General features: G+C 48.1%; 1 protein-coding gene across 4 annotated transcripts in view; it reads left to right on the top strand.

Annotated features, from left to right (window-relative positions):
- Positions 1-23,491, top strand: part of DNAJC13 (DnaJ heat shock protein family (Hsp40) member C13) — a 1,694,551-nt gene that overhangs the window by 532,602 nt on the left and 1,138,458 nt on the right. For all 4 annotated transcript variants that reach the window (XR_015300721.1, XM_086942056.1, XM_086942057.1 and 1 more), the window contains exon 17: positions 4,260-4,381. Coding sequence is in view for 3 of the 4 variants with exons in the window: in XM_086942056.1 (XP_086798182.1) it covers positions 4,260-4,381 (122 nt within the window). In the remaining variant the exon portion in view is untranslated. The remainder of the gene's footprint in view (positions 1-4,259; positions 4,382-23,491) is intronic.

Here is a 23,491-nt window from a genome sequence, read left to right on the forward strand (position 1 = left end):
AGTGATGGATTTATTAATGCATGTGCCCAGAGGCCACCTTAGAGGTGCCCTCTGAAATCCTGCCGACTACTAGTGTGCTGCTGACTAGTGTAGACCAGTCTGACACCACAGACAGGTTTGTGACTCCTTGCAGGTGAGAGCCCAAGCTCTCTGAGGGCAGAAACAATGCCTGCTCCGGCCATAGTTGTCACCTCCACCACGCAGGATGGTTAAGTGATAAGCATATCAAGGCAAGAGGCTTCAAAGGCCTCTGTCGCTTTTGATATGCAAACCAAGCTTCCCCTAGACAGGGGAAATGCCACCCCCTGTTCTGGGCCCATTTGGCGCCAGGACAGGTTGGAAAATTATCTAGTTAGGAGCCGTGTCTCCCTCTCAGGCTGGTACAACCCCTAAGGTGGGCTACCTGATGTAGACACAACTTTGAGAATTCCTCCATCTTGATTTTGGTGTCTGGGTCATGATTATGCCCACTTCCCACAGGAAATGGGCATATAAGGCAGTAGCTCCTGGTCTCATGGGAGAGTTGCAGGGCTGGGAAGGTGTATGGGATGGGAGACGAACGGACAGACAGACAAAATTAACAACAACAAAAAAGAAAATAATGTACCTCGCCGATCGATGCTCTGTTATCGTTCCTGCTGTGTACGTGCTGAGGCTCCCAGACTCCCCACGGTCAATCCCAGGGCTTCTCTCATGCTGTTCTCTCCCCCAATGCAGCCTGGATTGGGGAGCTGTCAATGAGCACGACCGTTTGGTCGTCTTAAGACGGCCGGCCAAACCGCCTTGCGCACTGACAGCAGTGCTGCCCACCACTCCCCTTCTTTACCTGTTATGGACCCACCCCCAAAGACTCCGCTCCGTCCAGAGGGAAAATAAAATGATAATATTGTTTCATTACCATTTTATTTTTCCTTTCCCTCAGCTGGGTAACAGGGTGGTTCATGATCCGCCATAGCGTAGGAGCCGCCGCTGCTGCATAGAGGGTGTAGACACCCTAAAGGTAAGTAGCCCATTGGCTACTATCTGTCACTCCTCTTAACATCCCTAAATTGAGTAAACGACACCCCTGACACCAGGAACTCAAATTTGAGGGATCAAGCAGAGAAGGATACTGAGAGCTGCGAGAACTGAAGACTTCTGTGGACTTTTGCCACCAAACCTTGCCTGTCGCACTAAGTCTCGACAATAACGACTCGTCCTGCAGTTGACCAGCTTCAAAGAACCCTGGGAGACAGCCTACTCTTCGCAAATGGCCAAGCAATCTCCCTTGGTGTACAAGAGCTCCTCCGGTGCACTCTGGAGGTACCAAAACACAAAGTCTGGTTTACCGCGGTGATGCTCCCTGGCCAGCCTGATGCAGCAGCACCCCCAGGAAGAGGACTCTGTGCTCTTGAACGTCTGATCTGTCCCACCCCTTCACCAAATGAGGGGACACTAGGGTCAACTTGAGCTGCACAGTACCAATTCCAGGGGTACCTGACCCCTTGCAGCAAGCAGAGACCATTAGAGTCAAGTCTGGAATCCAACCACTGCCAGACGAAGCAGTCGTCAAGGGACATCCGCACTGCAGAGGCCCAATTACAGAGTGACCCAGCTGTCCTGCTTTTTGCACCCTCAAACGTCGATACCAACTACCACAAGGTTCCAAGACTCCTAGAGCCCAGTCAACCTTTCCACTCTGCACCTGGACACATCAGCCCGGGGTACTGACGATCCGACTTTGCTCCCTTTTCCCCAGCAACCTTGTGACCCTAGCACCTCCCCCCCCCTTTGCAGCTCCCGTACTCTTGTCCCTAAGTCCCCCACCTCTACAACCTGTTTCTAGGTGACCCGTCCAACCCCTTCATTCTACCGGCATAGCGCGCACAGCTACCAACCTGGCCAGCACGTCTGCAACCTGATGCCACAGGCAGGTATCGAGTGACTGCTGGTGGTACTTTGGACCTTGGTCCCCTACGACCCTAAGTCCTGAAGGAGACCCCCAGAAACCGAATGCAAATATCTGTATGCTATACATTTCTTTTCTCCCATAGGAAAGCATTGTGCGTAAATGTGCATTTAAGTGTACATTTTACTTACCTGATGAAATCGATATTTTGAAAAGTAATTACTTGATAACGAAGTTTGTTATCAAAATATATATACAAATACGACTTATTTTTTTAAACTGGTCTCTGATTAATTCTTTAGTGTGTGGCTCATTTAGTGCATTTGTGTTTTCAAAAAATGCTTAGCACTACCCTCTGATATTCCTAACTGCTCCCTCCCCCCGCCTCAAAAGAGACCATTTGGGGTATAATTTGTGCATCTGTAAACCACCTGGGATTTGGCAGGACTCTTAGCACAGCGTACCTCTTTTTGGTCCACTATATTAAGAGCCAGCTTCCTAAAATAAGTAACCACAATTCATTCACTGGGGACAGGAATATGATGTAGATATAATTATTCAGGGTCCCCTAAGTGCTAAATGCCTGACAAGGCGATTAACGGACGCCAGTACTGTAGAGTGGGGAGAGTCAGCCCCACAGCATGTGCTCGAGGTCTGCTTGGGAGAGCTGCATCTGGAATATACCAAGTGGCATCTGGAAATTGATGGCTGGGCTTGTCAGGGGTGAGGTAATCTCTATGCTGAATTGAGAATCAGATGTTTTGAATCAAGTACTGCAAGACCGTGTGTGGGGCCACACAATGACCTTGTGACACTTGTTGTTGTTCAGTAGCCTCTCCGGTTTCCTGGAGCTTCTACAGTGATGTGTGTTCTCTCAGTGAACAGTAAAACCAGGTGATGAGGTGCTGATTGGCACCCATAGTGTAGAGTGCATGCATTAGAGTATGGTCCAATATTTCAGGTCATTTCATGTCGCATACCAAGACTATTTGTAAGTTTGGAACTGTCCCATGTGTGTATTGTCAACTAGCTCTTCGAAAGTAAGAAAATGACCCTCTGGGAAGAGATCTTCAATAGTATACAAGATAATTCACTCCAGTGACATAACTCATGTCCTAAGGAAACCCCGACCGTAGGAAAAGCTAGTAGCAGAATGGGAGTGCTTAAGTGACAAAGTGTTTGGTTATTTGGAAACTTCAGTGAAGGTACCTGCGAGCTGCGTTCACTAGTTGCAGCGCACCCCGATATACTTAGTCTGTGGTAAAAAGAAGTGCTGCAGATCTGGGGACAACAGAGGGCCTCGAGTAATGAAAGTATCGTTTAGCGAAATGTCTGACAGCAATATCAAACCCATTGAAACTGGAAAGCCAAGTAGTACTGTTCAAAGGCGGGAGCTCTTATGCCCCCTTATCAACTAGCAGTTGTAACTTGATTAACCACATGGCTGCTGGGCGTTTTCCCCCCCCTGTGCTGGAAAATGCCATTTTAGTGGCACCATGACGAGCTCAGCTCGTCATCAGCACACGACACCCGTGGGTGATGACGAGCTGAGCTCGTCATCAGCATCGAAAGGGTTAACGCAGTACATTATCAGCCATTCCCATGTACTAGGAAACCTTACTTACTATTTTATTTCTTAAATAGCTTTCTGGGGTTGGGCAAGTGGAGTGGTAGATGGGAAGGTTGGCAAAATATAAAAGCCAGGTAAACATGATAATTTTAGGCAAGGCTGTCTGTCCTGCAAATGCCAGCAGGTGACCCCTCTAGAAGCGGTTTGTGCTTGTAAAGCAGTCACTGCACTGATGAAGGTTCCATTGTTACCCTTATTAGAGTTTTGTATTTTGTTGTCATTTTGTTTAATACATTTTACTGTATTTTTTCATTTGTTTTGGGATTTTATTGTTTTTTATTTAGTCTATACTACTGTTTTAGCGCTGCATAATTACTTTAAATATTTCCCCATTTAATCTTATCAGCTCTATGCCATAGCTACCAGGGGGTTGAATTTTAAGGCTTTACTCTGAAAAGGATTGTGATTATTACTTGTGGTGGGTAGTTACACTCCTAAGCTAATTACCCAAATTCGTAATGCTGCAATTGTGAATAAATTTTTCTTTCATGGTTCTCATTTATGATATTTGTGCATCTGCCAGAGTATAAGGAAATGATGTTACATCTTCATTAGGCTGAGTTAAGAGTAGCTCTACTTTCCGCAGTTTATCTGATCACATTCTAGAGAGCATTGTTAATACTTTATAAATGCATTCAAAAGCAATCACCAGAAGTGAAAGCAAATAACTAGTGACCTTTAGTTAATTACAACTACATAGTTATGGTTTTCCTTGTTAATAATCTTGCCCTCTTTTCCAAGGAAGCAGAAAAAGAAATTGCAACAAAAATGCAAGATCTTGCCCTCAGTGAAGGTGCCTTACCTCGTCACTTGCACACATCTATGTTTACAATAAGCACAGATCAAAGGATGCTCACAAATAGGTAAGAAAATGTTTATTTTTATTGTGAAATATGTTTTGAAACTTGACATTGACTTTGAAAGTATCTTTCATAGCATGTGTTCCTGTCGAACTGGTTTGAATTTTCCAACCCAGTAATGAATGTTTTTAAAACGCTGTGTGTTTCAATCATTGTCTCCAGGTGTTAAATGCTTTCTTTACTTGTATTTAATTTAGAGTGTTACATTATGAATAGAACCTAACTATTCTTTAACACTTCATCCAGTAGATCGTAATAGGTAAAGCATTCACATCACATCATCAGTTCTCATTAGATAATATCGGACTCTTTATTACAATAGCACCATCAAGTACACAATTGTGGCCAACCATCAGCCCAATCCATACATAAACATCTGTTACACCACCACTAAACAAATTTTCGATATCCTGACTTATTTCACTCTTCACTTAACAATAGCACAATCCCCTCTTCTTCCAGACGCATCTGCTAATGTTCATCATACTACATATTTGCTAGATTATAGTTTGTTGTTTCTTACCCTAATAAAGCAATAAAATAAAAATAAAAAATAAACTTACATTGACAGCATCATTTTTTCTGAGAAAGTTCCCAAGTTGCTACATTATCCACATACTTGCTTGACATTGCATGGTTATAAACCTTGTCTATAAATAGTAATTTGCTTGCATGGTTATAAACCTTGTCTATAATTAGTAATTTGCAGCAATCTGGCAAACTGTTGTAGAAGAAACGACAAACATAATGAAAAACTTCAATGAGGGGAGGGAGAAATGGAGGGGAAAGGTATTTATGAATGCTCTCAGTGTTAGTAGGTTTGAATGATAATGCAGTTATGTGGTATATTGGTGCAGAGTCTGTGTATTCCTGAGACTGTGTGGGAGAGCCCTGATGCGATAATGCTGCAGAACGTGATCAGGTGGGAGCTGTAAGCGTCCGCTATGAGAAGCATGAGAGGTGGAAATTCCACAGGTGATAGCCGATAATACAGCATTACTGTACGCAAAGTGCTGTGCAGTCTAGTGAGAATTTATAGCAGACTTACCAGACACCCTAGACGAAATAAACAGCCACCCACCCAAGATGGGAGGTGTGTCAATAAGTAACCTTTCATATGCCGATGATTTAGTCCTTTTTAGTCTCACCCGGGTAGGGCTGCAAAGGCTACTAAACTACACAGCTATACCACCATGAATACTTTAGAGGTTAACCTAAAGAAAACCCAAATGTTTATCTTCTGTAGAAAACGTAACCTCGGTGGTGGATGGCTATACAACAATATGAGCCTTACAATAGGAAAAACATATAAATATTTAGGGGTCAACTTCGACTCCAGGTGTACTTGTGCCAAACAACGCAGTGAAATTTCAGTAAAAGCATGAACCTTCAGGTGAATCTTTCCAAGCTCTCAAAAAAAATTATCTGGTCCGAGTTTATCACCATTATTGGAAGTCATGAGAGCAAAAATCGGGCCTACTTTGTCGTATGGCATTGAAATTTCTAGGGGAAAACTAAACGCCAATTTAAACCAACACGTGACCAAAATGTATTAAAAAAAGTCCTCCATATGCCTAAAACCGCTTCTGCCGCACAGATCAGATTAGAATTGGGCCTACTAAATTATGAAATCTCTTAACACTGGCACGTATCTAAATCTGTGCCACAAACTTAGGCAAGCCGATCCAGGTTCATTGGAGTCATTACTTTGGTTAGACATCTCCCAGAAAAATCCAGGCGGCTCTTATGGTCGATTCTTTCAGGACTCCATCCAGCAAATGTCTGCGGGCGACCTATGGGACCTCAACCCCAGCAAGGCAGTATTTAAAATCAGTATTAAGAAACGTACTTGAATGAGGTCCCTAATCATTGATAAAGCTCACTTCGCTAAACGCAGACATGCATGGGCAATAATGAATTCTTATGGGCGACCTTCTCCTTCTTATCTGTCCTGCACTTATCCCTTGCACTTAAAACTTAGCTTTATGACTCTTAGACAAATAAATATCAACAGTTGATACAGTAATTAGTAGATGAATGATGTCGACACTGGTAGTTCCCTTTGAAGGTTTTTTAATACATGCAGATGTTCTCTAGTAAAAACAACATCGCCAGCCGACACGCGTTTCGTCAACAGGTCAATGCCTGTGACTCTTCTGGGCTGAGAAGGCGTATTGGAGGTATCGAGGTTCCGGTGATAATTCCAATTCGGTTTCACTCTTCCGACGAGACCAGCACTAGGAGAGTTCTGCTTTACCAGGCTCTTCCATTGTCCAGGACGCAACCGCCCTTTGGACAACTATCTTCGCTAACGTAGCTTTCATCTCCTGTTATACCCGTACACCGGGTTGGAATTATCACTGCAACCTCGATACCTCCAATACGCCTTCTCAGCCCTGAAGTCACAGGCAAAGACAGGTAACTCGCTGCCTGCCAGCTGCGTGCCTTCATTGTGTTTGTGTTGAGCCGAGGCAGCATGGCCGCTGAAGAGGGAGGGAGGGGTGCACCCCGGCGGCCTAGTGGGAGGCGCCGGAGAAGGAAAACATCCCGGGCTGCCTGGCGTGTGTGAGATCCCCGGCAACAGAAATTGCTACGTCCATCCCGGCAACAGAGACGCTAGCAATGGCGACAAACATCCCTGTAAAAAAAAAAAAAAAAAAGTAAACGCCCACAATGGCCCACCTCTGAATGACGTAACAAAGGGGGCGGGGCTTAAAAAAGACAGAAACGCCCACGAATCTGCTCCAAGACTGATTGACATCATTCTCTTCCAATGGCTAGCTTCCATTTATGGAGATAGCCAATGGAAGAGAGAGGCGGGTTCAACCCCAGTACTGAAAAACATAAGATCTCGGCCTGCGCGACACTGCTGCGCAGTGTACGCTAGGCTGAGCCCTAAAAACCTTCAAAGGGAACTACCGGTGTCGACATCATTCATCTACTAATTACTGTATCAACTGTTGATATTTATTTGTGTGCCCAGGGTTCTGTTTGCCCATACTGAGGGATGGGCTTCTAGCTCCTCACTCATTCAGGGGTTTTGGTTTTTCCCCTGTCCTGGAGGCACCTTACACTTACTAATTGCTGTCGTCAAATTATCGCTACCAGCTACCTGCCAGAGCGCCACTACACCTGCTACCCCAACCCTTCACTGTAGGCACTATTTATGGCTCTTAGATTGGGTGACTGGCAATTTTTAAAAGATCTACCCCCCTGGCGTCGAACGTCAGAGGATTTATTGTGCAGAGGGTGTGTCAACACGGCTGAAACTTTGGAGCATGTAGTATGTGTTTGTCCCACTCTTACGCCACAGCGCAGACAAACTGAAAACTGAGTGGAATAGGCTAGGAATCCGGACCTGTAGACAGGCAATTATTGCAGCTCTGACTCCTGAAAATACAGTTTTAAATATAGGCCTTACCATTTTTATACGCAATGCATACCGTAATTTCACTCAGTAACCGGAAGGGCCTGTCCACGCTTTTTTTTATTAAAGAAATAGTCTATACTAAATTGCACTTTATTTTACGCTGCTAAAACTGTTTGTCTGATTGCACTTTACTATAACTGGCTGCTAATTGCTGAACATTTGACTGCATCTACTAGCATAATATTGCTATTTGTTAGGGCCACAAACTCTTTGTTTTAAATGCCATTGCTGATATTGTTGTTTTGCACATGTCTTTTTAACATATGTATGCTATTGAAGTCCCCTAATGCAATTTGGAAGTTTTTATCTACTCACATTTTTTATGTTTTGCTACTTTTATAATAATCTGTATTGTTGCTGGTATCTTCGATGTGCTCTTTTATGGATATTTTATATCCAAATAAAGATTTAATTGTTGTTAGTGAGAATGAATCTGTCCTTGTATGATAATTCTATGTCATGGGTGATGTCAAGCTCTGTATATGCCGATCTGGAAAAAGGCCCCCAAAGGTTTTCAGGCATAGTTTCTGCAGGGTGCGTTGCACCAGTCTCTTGGATGTTAGTGGAATCCATGGGTTTTGAGGCATGGGTAATTTAGGGGAGTACAGGGACTCAAAGCCCAGCCGTCTGCTGAGCTTTCGCCAGGCCCAGCGCGTAGTGGATAGTGTCAGAACGTCAGTTGGGTCTAATCGAATGCCTTGCTGTAACATAGCGTTAAGGGGTCTAGGGTCTGCTAAATCCTGCTCAGGCGTATTATACGGTATTCGGGATGAAACCAATAGTAGGCAAACTGAGCCTGCGACACTAGGTTGTACAAGTGGAAGTCGGGGACTGCAATTCACCTCGTTCGTTGGAGAGTGTGAGTGTCCCATGCTATACGTGGCCTGCGGCAAACCCACAACATTCCTAACAGCAGGCTACGGAGCTGTAGGAAGAACATGTTCGTCAAAGGTTTGGGTATGTTCACAGAAAGATATAAGAAGTGGGGGAGGACATTCATCTTGATTAGGGCTATGCGCCCAAACATTGAGAGCGGTAGGCTGACCCATCGGTCCACCTGAGTGGCAAGTTTATCCATGGCAGGGCCTTAGCTGCGGCAGACAATCTAGTTCATGTTTCTAGTAAGTGTGATCCCCATGAATTTAGTGATCTCTGCTGCCCATAAAGGGGAGTGCTGACTAGGCGGGGGAGTTGTGGAATTCGTCAAAGGGAAGAGCTCTGATTATTCCCAATTTATATGCAGGCCAGATATATATCCGAAGAGGATGATTTCCTCCTCCTAAGGGCTTTAGGTTTTTAGAGGGGTCCTTGATGAGCAGCAAAATATTGTCTGTGTACATGGACATTAAAAGAGGACCGGTCGGAACCGGAGGCCTCAATGCAAATGCTTTTCCTAGAGGTGTCTGACCAGAGGGTCCAAGGCTATGATGAATTGTAATGTGATAGCGGTCAACCCTGTTGGGTACCCTTGGAGATGAGAAAGGGATCAGAGAGAGAACAGTTTACCCGCAGCTGAGCCGTGGGTGACTAATACAGAAGTGAGAAGTGTGGTTGACCTATGGGGGATGGAGCCTGTCTGGATCGATGAAAGGATCTGATCTGAGAGTAGCGACAACCTATACGCCATTGCCTTTGCCAATATCTTATTATCAAAGTTCAGGATAGATAGTGGCCTATAAGAGGCTCATCTAGTATGCTCTTTTCCAGGCTTCAGTAATAGTGTGATTGTGGCCTCCCGCATCGTGGGAGTGAGTATACCGTTATCTAAGAATTCCGAATATACCTGCAATAGGTGAGGAACTAGCGTCTGTTTGAATGTTTTGTAGAAGGTGCCAGATAGGCCGTCTAAACCTGGGAACTTGGAGCCATCAAGTGAGTCTATTGCCTGGATGATTTCCTCAGCTGTAAAGGGTTTGCTGAGAAATTGGGCCTGCCCAGTGGTGAGCCAGACCATCGTAACTTCTTCAAGATAAGCCGAGTGGGCTGTTGAGGCGGGGGTGGGGGGCAGCCTGGAGGTATATAGAGATTTTTAATGCAAGACTAGTTTACGTATTTTGTCGGCATTTTCTGATGTGTTTGTATCGTCTTCCATACAAAGGGACGTGATGTGTCCTGCTCCCCGGGGAGGTAGCAGGAGTCGAGCTAATGTCGTCCTGGTGCGTTTCCCCACCCCGACCATACCTGCGCTGCACTATATTTACCCAGTAGCGTGGCTTCCCCGTCAGCCAGTTTGTTAAATTCTGCAAGGAGGGTCCCGCGTTTATGCAATGTGTCTGTGGTGGGGGTTGGGTCAGCTGTACTGCCAATGGTCGCCAGCTTTTTTTTTCAGTCAGGTCAGGCTGCCGCGCTGTGCCCATAACAAGCCTGACTGTTTGGCACTGCAGATACTGCGAATGTACGGCTTGAAGGCATCACATGAAATGGAGTGCTGTGTAACAAACCCCCGAGTTGAGTGCGAAGTATTCAAGGATGGCGTCATGTGGTTTCAAATGGAATATCTCATCTAGTAGTGTTGTTTCAGGGAATAACCATCTACGCTCTCAGCCTGTGGGTTAGGTGATCATGACCTGTAGGAGAAACTGTGCATGATCGGAAAGGGTGCTTGGCAGTGTCTCTGCGTTCCGCAGCCACTGTTAGGTCAAAGTCCAAGAGTTCTCGTACAATGCAAAGGGATTGCGGTTTGTTACCCTGGCCTGAGCTGTATGTGTCCTGCCATAGATTCAGGTCTCCGCCTTTAACCGCATCGCTGCTGCGGTGATTTTTGCGCTGTGCGGCATTTTTCAAAATACCGCGTTACATGCCGAGCTCAGCTCGTCATCAGCACACGCCACCCGTGGCTGATGACGAGCTATCCGCAGCGAAGGGGTTAAATAAGGTATCTGGATCAAATTGGTCCAAGAGACAGGAGATTTGATAAAAAAGGACGGGTTGTCGATGTTCGGGGCATATATATTTAAAAACGGTGTATCCCTGCCTAGTAGTGTTCCACCTACCAGTAAATACCGTAATTGGTCGTCCCCAATTGTGATATGGTGTGTGAATAGGAGGCTATCATATGAGTATACACAACCCCCTGAAGTATGTGCTGTACCCAGCAAAGTATCTAGGCTCTAAACAAAAATACATAGAGGAGAAGTGGAAACACATATTCACTCTGCTGACGTCAAGCAAGTTATGGGAATTCCAAAGCTTCATTAACGGTTTGGCAAGCAGATCTGTGGGTTAGGAGAACATTATGTCTGCCGAAAAATGGGTCGACCACGTATCAAACCTCTACATAGATGCTACAACATCAAAGGCCATAATGAAGAACCTACTTCTCAGAGCCCTAGAGGACCTTGAGGAAAATCCAGTCATAGCCACTGAAAAGGGGACAGTCAACATTCTGATCTCAATTTGTAAGGATAAAGCCCTGGGGCCAAATGACCTATCTGGCAGCATCTTTAAGGAAGACCTGGCAATATGGACACCTTAAATGCATAATCTTTTCAAAGGATGTATCTTGATGTCTGCTATCCCGGAGTCATGGAAAGGTTTTGTATTGCATCCAATACATTAAAGAAAGCTAATACATCAACAGAAAACTACAGGCTAATTGCATTTTTTTGATCTAGATGGAAAAGGTGCTCCTGCATGAGCTGTAGAATTGAATCAATGATAATATCATCCCATGTTGTCAAACAGGAATTAGGCCAAATGCCTCAACAATGGACAGCATGATGGCTCTTTCTTGTCGGGGGGCCTAGGCCATTGAAAAATATAGGAGCCTGGTCTACGTCTGTTTTACTGACTACAGTGCTGCGTTCTGAGTATACTCTGGGCCAAACTTGGCAATTGGGAATACCAAAGCAACTCCTGGCTGCCATCACTGGGCTATACAGATACATAGACACCAGGGTCCAGATTAAGATAACCAAACCAATGTCACCTCAAAAAATGCATACAAACAAAGGCTTGAAGCAGGGATGCGTCATTACTCCAACCTTATTTAATCTGTATACAGCTGATTTAGACTCTGATCTGCTGAAAGGAAATCTCGTTCCACAGAAGCTAGGCCACACTAAACTACCTATTATACAGTATGCGTATAACTAGGTAATATTGGGCCATACACGCATTGGCATGAAGAGCGCATTGGGCATATCACATACATACAACACCAAGAACTCCTTGCCCTCAAACGCCACAAAAACTAAAGTTCTAGTCTTTGGGCAAAGAGACAAAAAACATTAGTTTTGTATGGCACTTGGGTCCCTTAAATTTAACTACAACTTGCAGATATAATTACTTTGGCTTTTGGTTGTCAGACGCTGGCAAAACCTTTCTTCATGTAAAGACCCTTGAAGAAAAAGGGTATGCGGGCTACACTCCTAATAACCCCTGCTCACCCCCTTGGATGCTTGGCACGAGCAGGCAGGCTTATCTCAGAGGCAGTGTGTAAAGCATTTGTGAACACATACAGTAATACAGTGAAAACACTACAGATGGACACCACACAGGTTTTTATAAAAAATAAGTAATCTTTATATAGACTTAACACAAGACCCAAACTACAAAAATCCACAATACTATAATCAAAAATAGACTTATAAATATGGTAGAAATTGCTTAGTTCAAAGTTAATGTTAAAGGCAACATGTTTCGCACAAAGTACCTTAAATGCGCAACGGAAAACAAACAAAAGTGTTGCAGGGAGGGTGATGCGTTGGTTCCTTGCTTCGAGGGAGGCGATGCTTCTGTTTCTCAGTGCTTGCGCAAAGTAGACGATGTGTCTGTTCATTACCAGAGAGGAGGTGATGTGTCGATCTCTTACTGCTTTTTGGTTACGATGCGACAAGTTGGCGCTTCAATACACTGCGACAATACAGTGCGATGCTAGAAGATGGGGTCCTTGATGCGATGCGACAACGTGAAGGCGATGCGTGCATGCCCGACGGCCGTGCGGCGAACTCTGTAACTTCTGAGGCGCGACAGACCCTGCGACACGCTTCTCCGGTGATGCTACGACGACCCTTGTGGTGGTGACACGCTTCTCCGGTGATGCGACGGCAACAGCTGCGACGGTGTCATGCTTCTTCTCGTTGAGTTGCGCTTCCAGCTCCCAACAATATGCAGGCTTCTGCAGACGGTATCCCCAGCAAGGGGAATTCAGGGGGGAGCTGGTGGTGAAGTCTTGTATCCTTGAGACTTCAGCAGGAGGCAAGCACAGTTCAAACCCTTGGAGATTCTTCTTCAAGATGATGAGTTCAATCAAAGTTATTTCCCCTTTCCTTGGCAATTAAGTAACCACCGCAGGCCAATGCCAGAAAATAGCACACTGGCACAGGGGCAGTCCAATCCTTCAGCTTCCTTGGTTTTTTCTCCTTGGCAAAGGTCCGTCTTGATTCCTAGAAGTGACCTAAAGTCCTGTGGTCTGGGCCCCAATATGTGCCTGCACCTAGCCAAAACCAGTTCTGTGCAGCTTCCTGGCAGGAGGTGGAGACAGCATTGTTGAAAGCAGACCTGGCCCAGGTAGCTGAAAGGAAATCTCCTCCCCCTCCTCTCTATTCTATGAGAGCTCAGGGGAGTGGAAGAAAATCTCCACCCACCACTCTCTATTCAGCCAAGGTCCTATTCAGCCCAGCCCTGACTCATCAGACTACTGGAGCCCCTGCCCTCCTGTCATTCACAAACCAGACATGCAATACACAACCTAGCAGAGGCAGGCTGGAAGGGTAGGCAAGTAAATTCTCCTTTTTTAAAAGTGGTATTTTCAAACACAGAATGTTAAAACTAACTTCACTAAAATGTATTTTATCATTCTGCGTTCAGGCATACTAAAATCGTTTCTCTATCATGCTCCCTGGGTCTCTTAGGATTATAAGATGTTATAATCAAACTGACCATTCTGGCCTATGGAGACAGGTAGCCTTGCAATAGTGAAAAACGAAGTTTGCTGTAATTCACTATCGGGACATACCACACACACATCAGGGCATGTCCTACCTCTTACTTACAATGCACCCGGCCCATAGGCCTACCTTCGGGGTGTCTGATATGTAGAAGAGGGAAGGTTCAAGGACTGGTAAGTGGGTGCACTTCCCCGATGCCGGGAGCCGACACGGCGATGTCTTCTTTTCAGACGTCGGCACGGTGCCGGAGGGATGTATTCCGGTGCTGATCCCAACGCCAATGGGGGACGTTTACCCTTTTATTCACCCCCGTCCCGGTCCCCTCATGCAGGAAGGGGACGATTAGGAAAGGTTTGAAGACCCTCTTGCAGCACAGTGCGAGTCCGTCCCCGACTGGGATGAGTAGGCGGACGCCAGTGGGCCGGATTACACTCCGGTGCCTGGTACACCTACCCCTTCAGGTACTATGGAGGAGAGTGGTTCCTTTTCCACGGTGCTACGTAGGGCAGCCAAGACTCCTGACCTTGAGCTCCCTACAGTGGCTGTCAGGACTGACCTAGTGACTAACTGTGCTTCGGCCCGCTTCTTCTGCAGAACCGCTGTTGCTGTTTAATGAGGCACTTTCTGATGTGCTATTGGGCACTTGGTTCCGGCCCAACACAGGGGCTCCTGTGGATAAGGGTGTGGATCGACGTCGTCGCCCTTTCCTGGGGGACCCTGGCTTCCTCACCCAGAACCCCACACCTGAAGGTTTGGTGGTTCAGGCCTCCACGTCCCCAAGTGAGTTTCCTTCTGCTCCACTGTAGGAAGGTGGCTACCTGACTATGGTTACCCCAGATTTTTTGCCTGTGTTTAGCTGGTTTTCGACTTAGTTGGCCGGGTTCCCTGCTAATCAGGGCCCCAGGCTATCTGCTCTCTCTGTAAAATGGATTCCATGTACCCTAGGTGCATAACTAGATTGGCTTGGGTCACCTTATCAGCCCCTGTACAGAGCACTATAGGTGCCCAGGGCATAGGTGCATCCAAGGCCTACCAGGGGCTGCAGCATATCTTTTGCCACCCCTGGCTGGCTATCTAAATTGACACAACTGGCTGATCACTCAGCTGGGGCAAGTGGGTGTAATCACCCCTTGCTTAGATATAGTATACCTATATCTAAACCTATATCTGGACACATATATAGCCTGTAAGCCACTCCTATGGAAGGCCTCATCAATCCTGGAGGCAGAGTGCGTGGTTTTATGTGAGATGGTGCTCTGGCATGAGCTGAGCCTGTCTGCAGCTGTCGGGACCAACTCCCTAAGCTGATCCGGGATAACGCCATACCATATACTCTTAAGCGCCTTATAATCCTCGCGGTTATATAGCAACTTTGGTTTGGCTTTATCAAAACATGTCGTGTAAGGTGTCATACGAACTGGAATACTACCCCCTCGCCAGTTCTGGCGACGGGGGTAGCATTCCACCCTTCTAGAGGGAGAAGACATGTTACTTTACTGAAACGCGGTTGATTTAAAATGAGCCTCAGATCCACAAAATGGATGCCCCTGCCACAGACACGGGTCTGACCTCCTGCTGCTGACCGAAACCCGGCAGAGGAGGCCTGGACAAAGAGTTTCCTGTCACAGGGCGGTGTCAAACCACCCCAGACAGGAGATAGTGGATTGGAGTAGGGAGGTTTCAATGAAACCAGACACTGCCTGGGGAGCACAAGGCTGCCCCTTGCAGGATCCGGCCAAACCGGTTCTGGGGCCTCCCAGCCCCTGTCCCAGCGCGGCCAGGATCAAAGGAGAGGGGTGTAACCACCCCCCTCCTGGGTCCCACCCATAGGAGGGGACCTAGCAGGATGTCCAACCCCCTAGATTCGAATAAGAGGGGGAGCAGTCCCAACGGACCTCAGATCATCCTGAAGAAACATAAGAAACGAAATCTGGACCCTTCGACTTTCTACACGACGTGAGAAGACTGAAGAATCTCCCTTGTGGTCAAGGAGTGACCACCCTGTGCAAACAGGCACCATCCAGCCCTCGACCCTTGCTTTGTTGCAGTTCCCGCCGGAACTCGAGCGACAGAGATCGACGAGATCAAGCTTGCCTGCCTTCTACCTGCCCGATCCACAGTCCCTGCAGAGCTGAGACCCGTGGAGGCGACCGGAAGCGTGGGGCACGCCATCTTGAAAAGGCCACGAGACGCTGACCGTGCGGCCCACGAGTGACCCTCGAAGCTGTACACCGGGGTTTGAGAAGCCCCAGCCCCGAGCTCCACTTGCACCAAAGCTCACCCCTCCACACTCGCTGAGTGCTGCGTGGGGCCCTTCTGCTTGTGTGCGCTCGACGCGTTGGCCCGGTCACTTGCCAGCTGGCTTGTGGCCCCTGTGCCGACGAACTTTGAAATCCGACTTGCTTTTCTGGTTGCTCCAGATCTGCACCAGCTCCTGTGAAAAGGAGCACCCACTCTGACCCTCCTGGTTCGAGTGATAAGCAATCTCCCGGTTCCGCGTGGATTGCTTTTGCCAAGTGCTGTTTGCTACAATCTTCAAGCCGACGGTGCTGACGGCGAGAGCCTACGTGGGACAGATCGTGACCTGCTCCTGGACGTCGCAGATGCCCCAGAGCCCACGTGACAGCGGAGAGAAGCCTATCGACAACCGCCTGATTGCGCCCGACATTGCCTGGTTCCGTCCTGGTTCCACCCTGGTCACTGCTGAGTGACCCAGACTCTGTCCCCTCTGCTTTCAGGTACTTTTCTACATCGATCCACCCTTGGATCGCACCGGACACTTCTGCTTCACAGCGCCTGCAGCTGCAACAGCTCCAAGCACCCAGAACCTGCGTGACAGAACCCGACGCCACTTCGACCCTGTGCACCCACGGCCTGTGGGTGAGGTAACTTTGCAACGCCGGTGTCTTTACACTGGTACACACCTCTAGGGTCTGTGTCTAAAGTTTTGTGTTCCTAGGTTCAGCGGAAGTATCTTTTTATTCACTTTAACTGACTTTTACGCACCATTGACAGTGCATTGGTGCGCGCCGCACTTTCCGTGCTGCACCCGTCTCCTGTGGGCTACTCCCGACTTCTTCATTGCTTGTCCTGACTGCTCCCAGCGAATCTCTAGGCCCTAGGCCTAACCATTGTTCGTAAAGTGTTACTTATACCACTTTTTTGATATATGGTCTGAGTGGCCACCCGCCCTCATCCATAAACGTGCAACTTTATATGTGTAACAGTGCTTTTGATTTAACGCTTGTGCCCCTTTCCTCATAAAGAGTACTGGGGAGTAATTTAGAAATAAATACATATATTTTTATAATATATACTTGTGTGGTGTCCTTTCATTTGATTACAGGATTGTATGTGGTAAAACAGCTCGCTTAACACGACCTCTTAAGTTAAGCCTTTAAGGCTGCTTAGTCCATGCTACCACTAGGATAGCTTGTCTACAAGGTTGACTTACAACCTGACATCTTTGGGGTTTGTTTGGACTGATAACCAGTGGTTCCAGAATTGGAAACACTACCTATCAGGCCAACTTCTCACATCCACCGACAAGGAATCCAAGAAATTGGAGCAGTTTGGCAAGAAGATTTATTCTTCCGCAAGTTATGGACTGCGGTCTGTGAACACTGCCTGTCTCTTGGGCCACTTCCATTCTGTACGGGATGCGGTTGAGTAGGTGCTACCTCAGTGTCCAGAGGAGGCTCAGACAGTTCTCTCCCGAGCTCTTATGGAGGGGAGAGATGTGGCCAAGTTCACTATACGTTGTGGTCTTGATACCGCTAATTTGCTGGGTAGGGCGATTTCCACATCGGTGGCGTTACGTCGTCGTGCCTGGTTGAGGACAACTGGCTTTTCTGCAGATGTCCAGAATACTTTGATGGACATGCCTTTCGATGGCACCCGCCTCTTTGGTGATGAGGCAGATTCCACATTGGAGCGTTTTTAAGACTCCTGGGCCACAGCCAAGTCCTTAGGCCTTTCGGCTGTACGTACTCCTTTCACTTCCAACTTTCGTTCCTTTTTAAGCTGTGGAAGAGAGCGTGCACACACATTCCTTTCAGAATAAGCCTGCGCAGCAATCGTCCCAGTGCAGCCGCAGACATAGGGCTCGTAGAGGCAGGTCAAGGGGCCAGCATGCGGGTCCGTCCACCAACACCCTTGCTGCCAGTGCCTCCACACCTTCCTAGGCTGGTGTTTCAGGCCCACCAGACGCCAGTGGAAGGCTGCATTCTTCATCACCTCCCCCACTGGTGCACCATTACTTCAGACAGGTGGGTTCTAGACTCTCCTTCGAGTCTATCCCCCCCAGCCATGCCACCGCAGTTCCACCGCATGTCGGGGGATCATTTGGCACTTCTCCAACAGCAAGTAGCGGCCCTCTTGGCCAAGGGGGCCATCAATCGCGTTCCGACGCCAGTAGTAGGTTGTGGTTGTTACTCCCACTACTTCTTGGTTCCAAAGAAGGACAAGGGTCTACGTTCCATGTTAGACTTTCGGAACATCAATCGCTTCCTCCAAAGGGAGAAGTTCAAGATGCTCACTCTGGCTCAGGTCTTGTCTGCTCTCGACCCACAAGACTGGATGGTGGCATTGGACCTGCAGGATGCTTATTTTCATATTCCCATTCTGGCGGCCCATCGGCATTACCTACGATTTACGGTGGGCCAGGAGCATTTTCAGTTCACCGTGCTCCCCTTAGGCCTTACCAGCGCCCCTCGGGTGTTCGCGAAGGTGATGGCGGTGGTCGCAGCTCATCTGCGCAGAGCAGGAGTTTCAGTCTTCCCCTATCTCGACGACTGGTTGTTCAAGGCGGGCTCGCCTTAGACAGTCGTCTCCCACCTCCAGACTACGGCCGACCTCCTGCATTTGCTCGGATTTTCCATCAACGTGCCAAAGTCGCACCTGATTCCCTCTCAGAAGCTCCTCTTCATCGAAGCGTTTCTGGACAAGGCCCAGTTTTGGGTTTATCCTCCCAAACAGCGAGTCCAAAACATTTGTGCTATAATTCCGATCTTTCAGCCCTTGTCCTGGGTTTGTCAGGAAGACCTTGAGGCTGCTGGGACTCATGGCCTCCTGCTGACCACCCATGCCAGGTGGCACATGTGGCCTCTGCAGTGGGACCTGAAGTTCCAGTGGGCGCATCATCAGGGAATCCTGTCTGATTACGTCCAGATCTCGGAGGGCGCTGCACAACAATTACAGTGGTGGCTCACGTATCAGTATTGGGTCAGCAGCAGATCACTCTCCCTTCCCCAACCGGAGCACACAGTGGTGACAGATGCATCCCTCCAGGGTTGGGGCGGCCACATGGGAGAGGCGGAAATCAAAGGCCTCTGGTCTCCGGCGGAGTCCCGGCTCCATATCAACCTTTTGGAGCTTCGGGCGATTCTTCATGCACTGAAGGCATTCCTCCCCTCAGGTGTTCATGGACAACACTACCGCCATGTGGTATTGCAACAAACAGGGCGGGTGGGGTCGGGGAACTTATGTCAGGAGGCTCTGCGCCTCTGGATATGGCTGGAACGTCCTGGCATTTCCTTGACGGTTCAACACCTGGCATGTTCTTAGAACGCCTGGGCGGACAAACACAGCCGCCGGTGTCTGATGGATCACGAATGGCATCTTTACTCTGAGGTGGCGCAAGGTCTCTTACAACAGTGGGGAAAGCCTTGGTTAGATCTATTCGCCACCGAAGAGAACGCGCAATGTCATCAGTTCTGCGCGTTGGAATTTCCAAGGCGGCACTCGCTCGGCTATGCTTTTCGTCGCGAGTGGAGTTGCGTCTGTTGTAAGCCTTTCCGCCTATACCACTTCTGCCCAGAGTTTTGCAGAAGATCAGACGCGACCGGGCCCAAGTCATCCTTGTGGTTCCGGACTGGACTCGAAGAGTTTGGTATCCCGAGCTACTCAGTATGAGCCTAGATCCCCCGATCCGATTGCCTCCTCGGGAGCATCTTCTGTCGCAGCAGCAGGGGACGGTTCTCCACCCAAACCTGCCCAGCCTCCACCTACACATGCGTGGAGATTGAGCGGCGACAGTTGATTCCATTTGACTTGCCTCCCAAAGTCTGTGATGTCATTCTGGCAGCAAGGCGTCCCTCCACTAAATCGGTATACACCTGCAGGTGGAACAAATTTGTGGCATAGTGCACAGCCAAGACTGTGGATTCCCTTTCTGTCCCTCTTTCGGAGGCTCTTTTGTTCCTACTTTCTCTGGCCCGGCAGGGCTCTGCTCTGGGCACTATCAAGGGCTACTTTTCGGCCAATTCAGCCTTTCTGAGGCTTCCAGATCAGCCTTCTCTTTTCAAGTACCCTGTTGTACAGAGATTCTAAAAAGGCATTACCCATATGTTCCCTCCTGTTCCTGTCATAATACCTCAGTGGGACTTGAATCTTGTTTTGACCTACCTCATGTGCGCTACCTTTGAGCCGCTTCACAATTGTCCCTTACGTCTTCTGACTTTTAAAACTGCCTTCCTGGTGGCTGTCACCTCGGCCAGGAGAGGGAGTGAGCTTCAGGCTCTTTCTTATAAGCCTCCTTCTTTGTCGGTTCATCCCGACAAGGTTGTGCTTCGCACTCGTCCTTCCTTCTTGCCAAAGGTTTTCACTGCCTTCCACATCAGGCAGACTATCACTTTGCCCACTTTCTTTCCGCCTCCGCATCCTTCCAGAGAGGAAGAGAGGCTACACCGTCTGGACCCAAAACGTGCGCTCTCCTTTTACCTGAATCGCACACAAGCATTCCGGGTGGATGACCAACTCTTTGTTGGCTACGCAGGCGCCAAGAAAGGCCGGGCTGTTCACAAGAGGACTATCTCCCGCTGGGTCATCTTGTGTATCAAGGCCTGTTATTCTATGGCTAAAAAGGAACCTCTGGTGGGGCTGCGCGCCCATTCTGCCAGGGCAACAGCAGCCACTACGGCATTAGGACGTGTTGTCCCTCTGCAGGATGTCTGTCAGGCTGCCACGTGGGCTTCACTGCACACCTATACAAAGCATTATTGCCTTGACAGTCCGGTCCGGAGGGACGGCTTCTTTGGCCGTTCTGGTCTCTGTGATTTTCTGGTGTAAACTTATTCGCAGACCCACCACCGGGGTTGGTATTGCTGGGGTATCTATTCTAAGGTAAGGAATCTATCACTAACCTGTCTCTTTCAAATGCACAAGTTACTACTTATGTAATGATATATCTGTAAGAGACATTAGTTAGGTTAGATTCCTTAACGCCTCACCCATCCTTCCCGTTCTGCGAACTGATTACTGGGGATAAGGTCATCCTTTCGGGCCCTAGTTTCTATGCACCAGTGGTCAGTATCTTACATGGTTCTGTGATCCTGTCTCGGAAAGTTGTGTACAGAACTGACGTCAGCGCGTGTAGGCGTGTCTAAGTAGCTCCAGTGACTTCATCTCGGCGAATAGGACAACAACGACTCCCGCGGAGACGTACGACGACGCCTATCGACGCGCAGGGGTACTGCTGACGAAAGCTTTCCGGATCCAGTCTGACGCCTGGGGATATTCTAAGGTAAGGAATCGAGCACTAATGTCTCTTACAGATATATCGTTACACAAGTAGTAACTTGTGCATTAGTCCCTGGGCTGTGGGGCTAAACCTTCAGGAGATAATAGTGAAAAATTGTAAGTTACATTTCGTAATTTACCGGCTGATGTTTGCTTTAGTTCTGGTGAACTGCACTGAGTCAGCCTTTGATATGGAGTATTTTTAAGATCTTTCATAGTTCCACATCCCAGACAGGTAACCAGCTGAATTGATTCATCCAGGAAAATAATTTCACTGGGTATAATGCATGCTCGCAAAAGGGTTTCGTACCTTGAACCTGCCAATATTAGGTTCCCCAAATACTTTTTTCATCAATATTTCCTTTATAATACACATGAACTTGGCTGGCTTTGTTCTGATTGAACTTGAAGCTGATAGAAGCTTTTCAGGAGGATTTCTGAAGGAAAATAAAAAGTTCCAGGATGGGACCGGTCCTCAATGAAAATAGGGGCACCATTTTTTTTTAGACAAAAAATTGGGATGACTATTTCGGAGTGGAGCCTGACAATGCTTCCACTGTGTATAATTGTAGCTCTCTTAGGCATAGCTAGTTTGAAGTATGTGATGGTGTACATAATGATGAAAACTTTTTATTTGTAGTTAAGTGAAGTTAATTAAGGATCCTCAATATTGACTGCTGTGTGTGCCTGTAAATCAGACGTCATGCATTTTATAGTATCAGGATTCCTATCATCTGAAATAGAACCAGGAATAATCACATCATTCATTGACACTTTCAGCACATATGGCAATTGCAATGTCTCAGTGGATTCCATAACCTGATAAAAAACCCTTTCTCAAACCATACCCTTGGGCATATGATATGCTGTAATATTTGCAGCGTAGAGATCTTGTTGAGTTCTGTGGAAGAAGGATGCTGTTGTAGTTCTCTAACTAAGGGTTAGTGTACAGTTCTTTCAGCGATGTAGTGTTCATTCAATAGTGACAGACCATCAGTCAGCATCATAAGCCACATGATGAAAAGGAACGCTTCTATATCACTCCTAACTGGACCGCAATGGTATTAAATACCTGTCAAAACCAATGATAAGTAAGAAGAAGAAATTGATGCTGAAGGGTGACCGGTGAGTGCCTACGATCTGTTGTACAGAATCGCTCACATAATGTTTCTTAATTTGCTCAACGGGCACCTATTCTTTGTATTTTCCTTTGGACCAGAAGCAGGATTACAGTTAGTGTTCCTTTTACCCCTTATGTCAATAGTCTCATTCTGCCTTCCCATATCCCACTTTCCGTGTTTTTGCTGTGCCCGGGAGACGAGCACGGAGTCAAGGAGCGGCGTGAACGGAGGTGCGGTGCTACGGCTGCGTTGCGAGGCTGAGTTTGCGGCCGCAGGGAAGAGACGCGACGGGGGTGTTTTGAGTTCTACCACACCTATGCCTGATCGTACCGTGACCCGCCGACTGAGGACTGCCGGTGACCGCCTGAAAGCTGCGGAGCTGAGTGCAGGTCCCTGAGGCCCCTGAGGAGGGGGAATGGGAGGAGTAAAGCTGTCTCACGGCCGCAGGGGTCGCTGGAGCCGGACCTGGAGATAGAGCCGGGCAGCTTGGGTGTGGTGAGGTGAGATGAGAGCAGGGGCGGCCTTAGGAATGTGCAAGCTGTGCACCTGCACAGGGCCACCACGCCAATATATATCCTTAATATAATAATCCTCTGAGGATGGATACATATTTGCGTGGCGGCCCCTGGCAGGGATTTGGCGGCCTCCTCTTGCGGGGCCCCCGACCTACGCTCCCTGCCCAGGGCCGTCATGAGCCTAGAGCCGCCCCTGCTGAGAGGAGCAGAGTTGAGCTTGTAAGGCAAAGAGGTGCTCCATAGCGCCCCCGCCCACAAGCTGGCTGTTATGCTGTTGAGGACCGAGGACTGAGCAGGTCTGACCGGTGACACAGGCAGCAGAGGAGCACAGTGCAGGTGCCGCATTAGTGAGGAGTGGCTGCCGTGAGGGAGGTCCCGTGACGCTCGTGAAACCAACCTGTGTAGTCTCCCACACAGCTGCAGGGGGCTAGCATGGGAGGGGGGGGGGTAGAAGTCTTGTCCCACGAGGCGTGGAGCAAGGTGCACTGCAGATAGCAGGCAGCCGGGAAGCTGGAGGGCAGGAGGCGAAGGGAGGCAGAGGAGAGGCTCGCAGAGGCTGTGGCAGAGGCACTCTGCGCAGGAAAAGCTCTCAATAGACCCTGTAACTCTCAACCAGCGCTGAGCAGTACTGGACAGGC

Source organism: Lissotriton vulgaris, chromosome 10, assembly GCF_964263255.1.
Source record: "Lissotriton vulgaris chromosome 10, aLisVul1.2, whole genome shotgun sequence".
Classification (NCBI taxonomy): Eukaryota; Metazoa; Chordata; class Amphibia; order Caudata; family Salamandridae; genus Lissotriton; species Lissotriton vulgaris.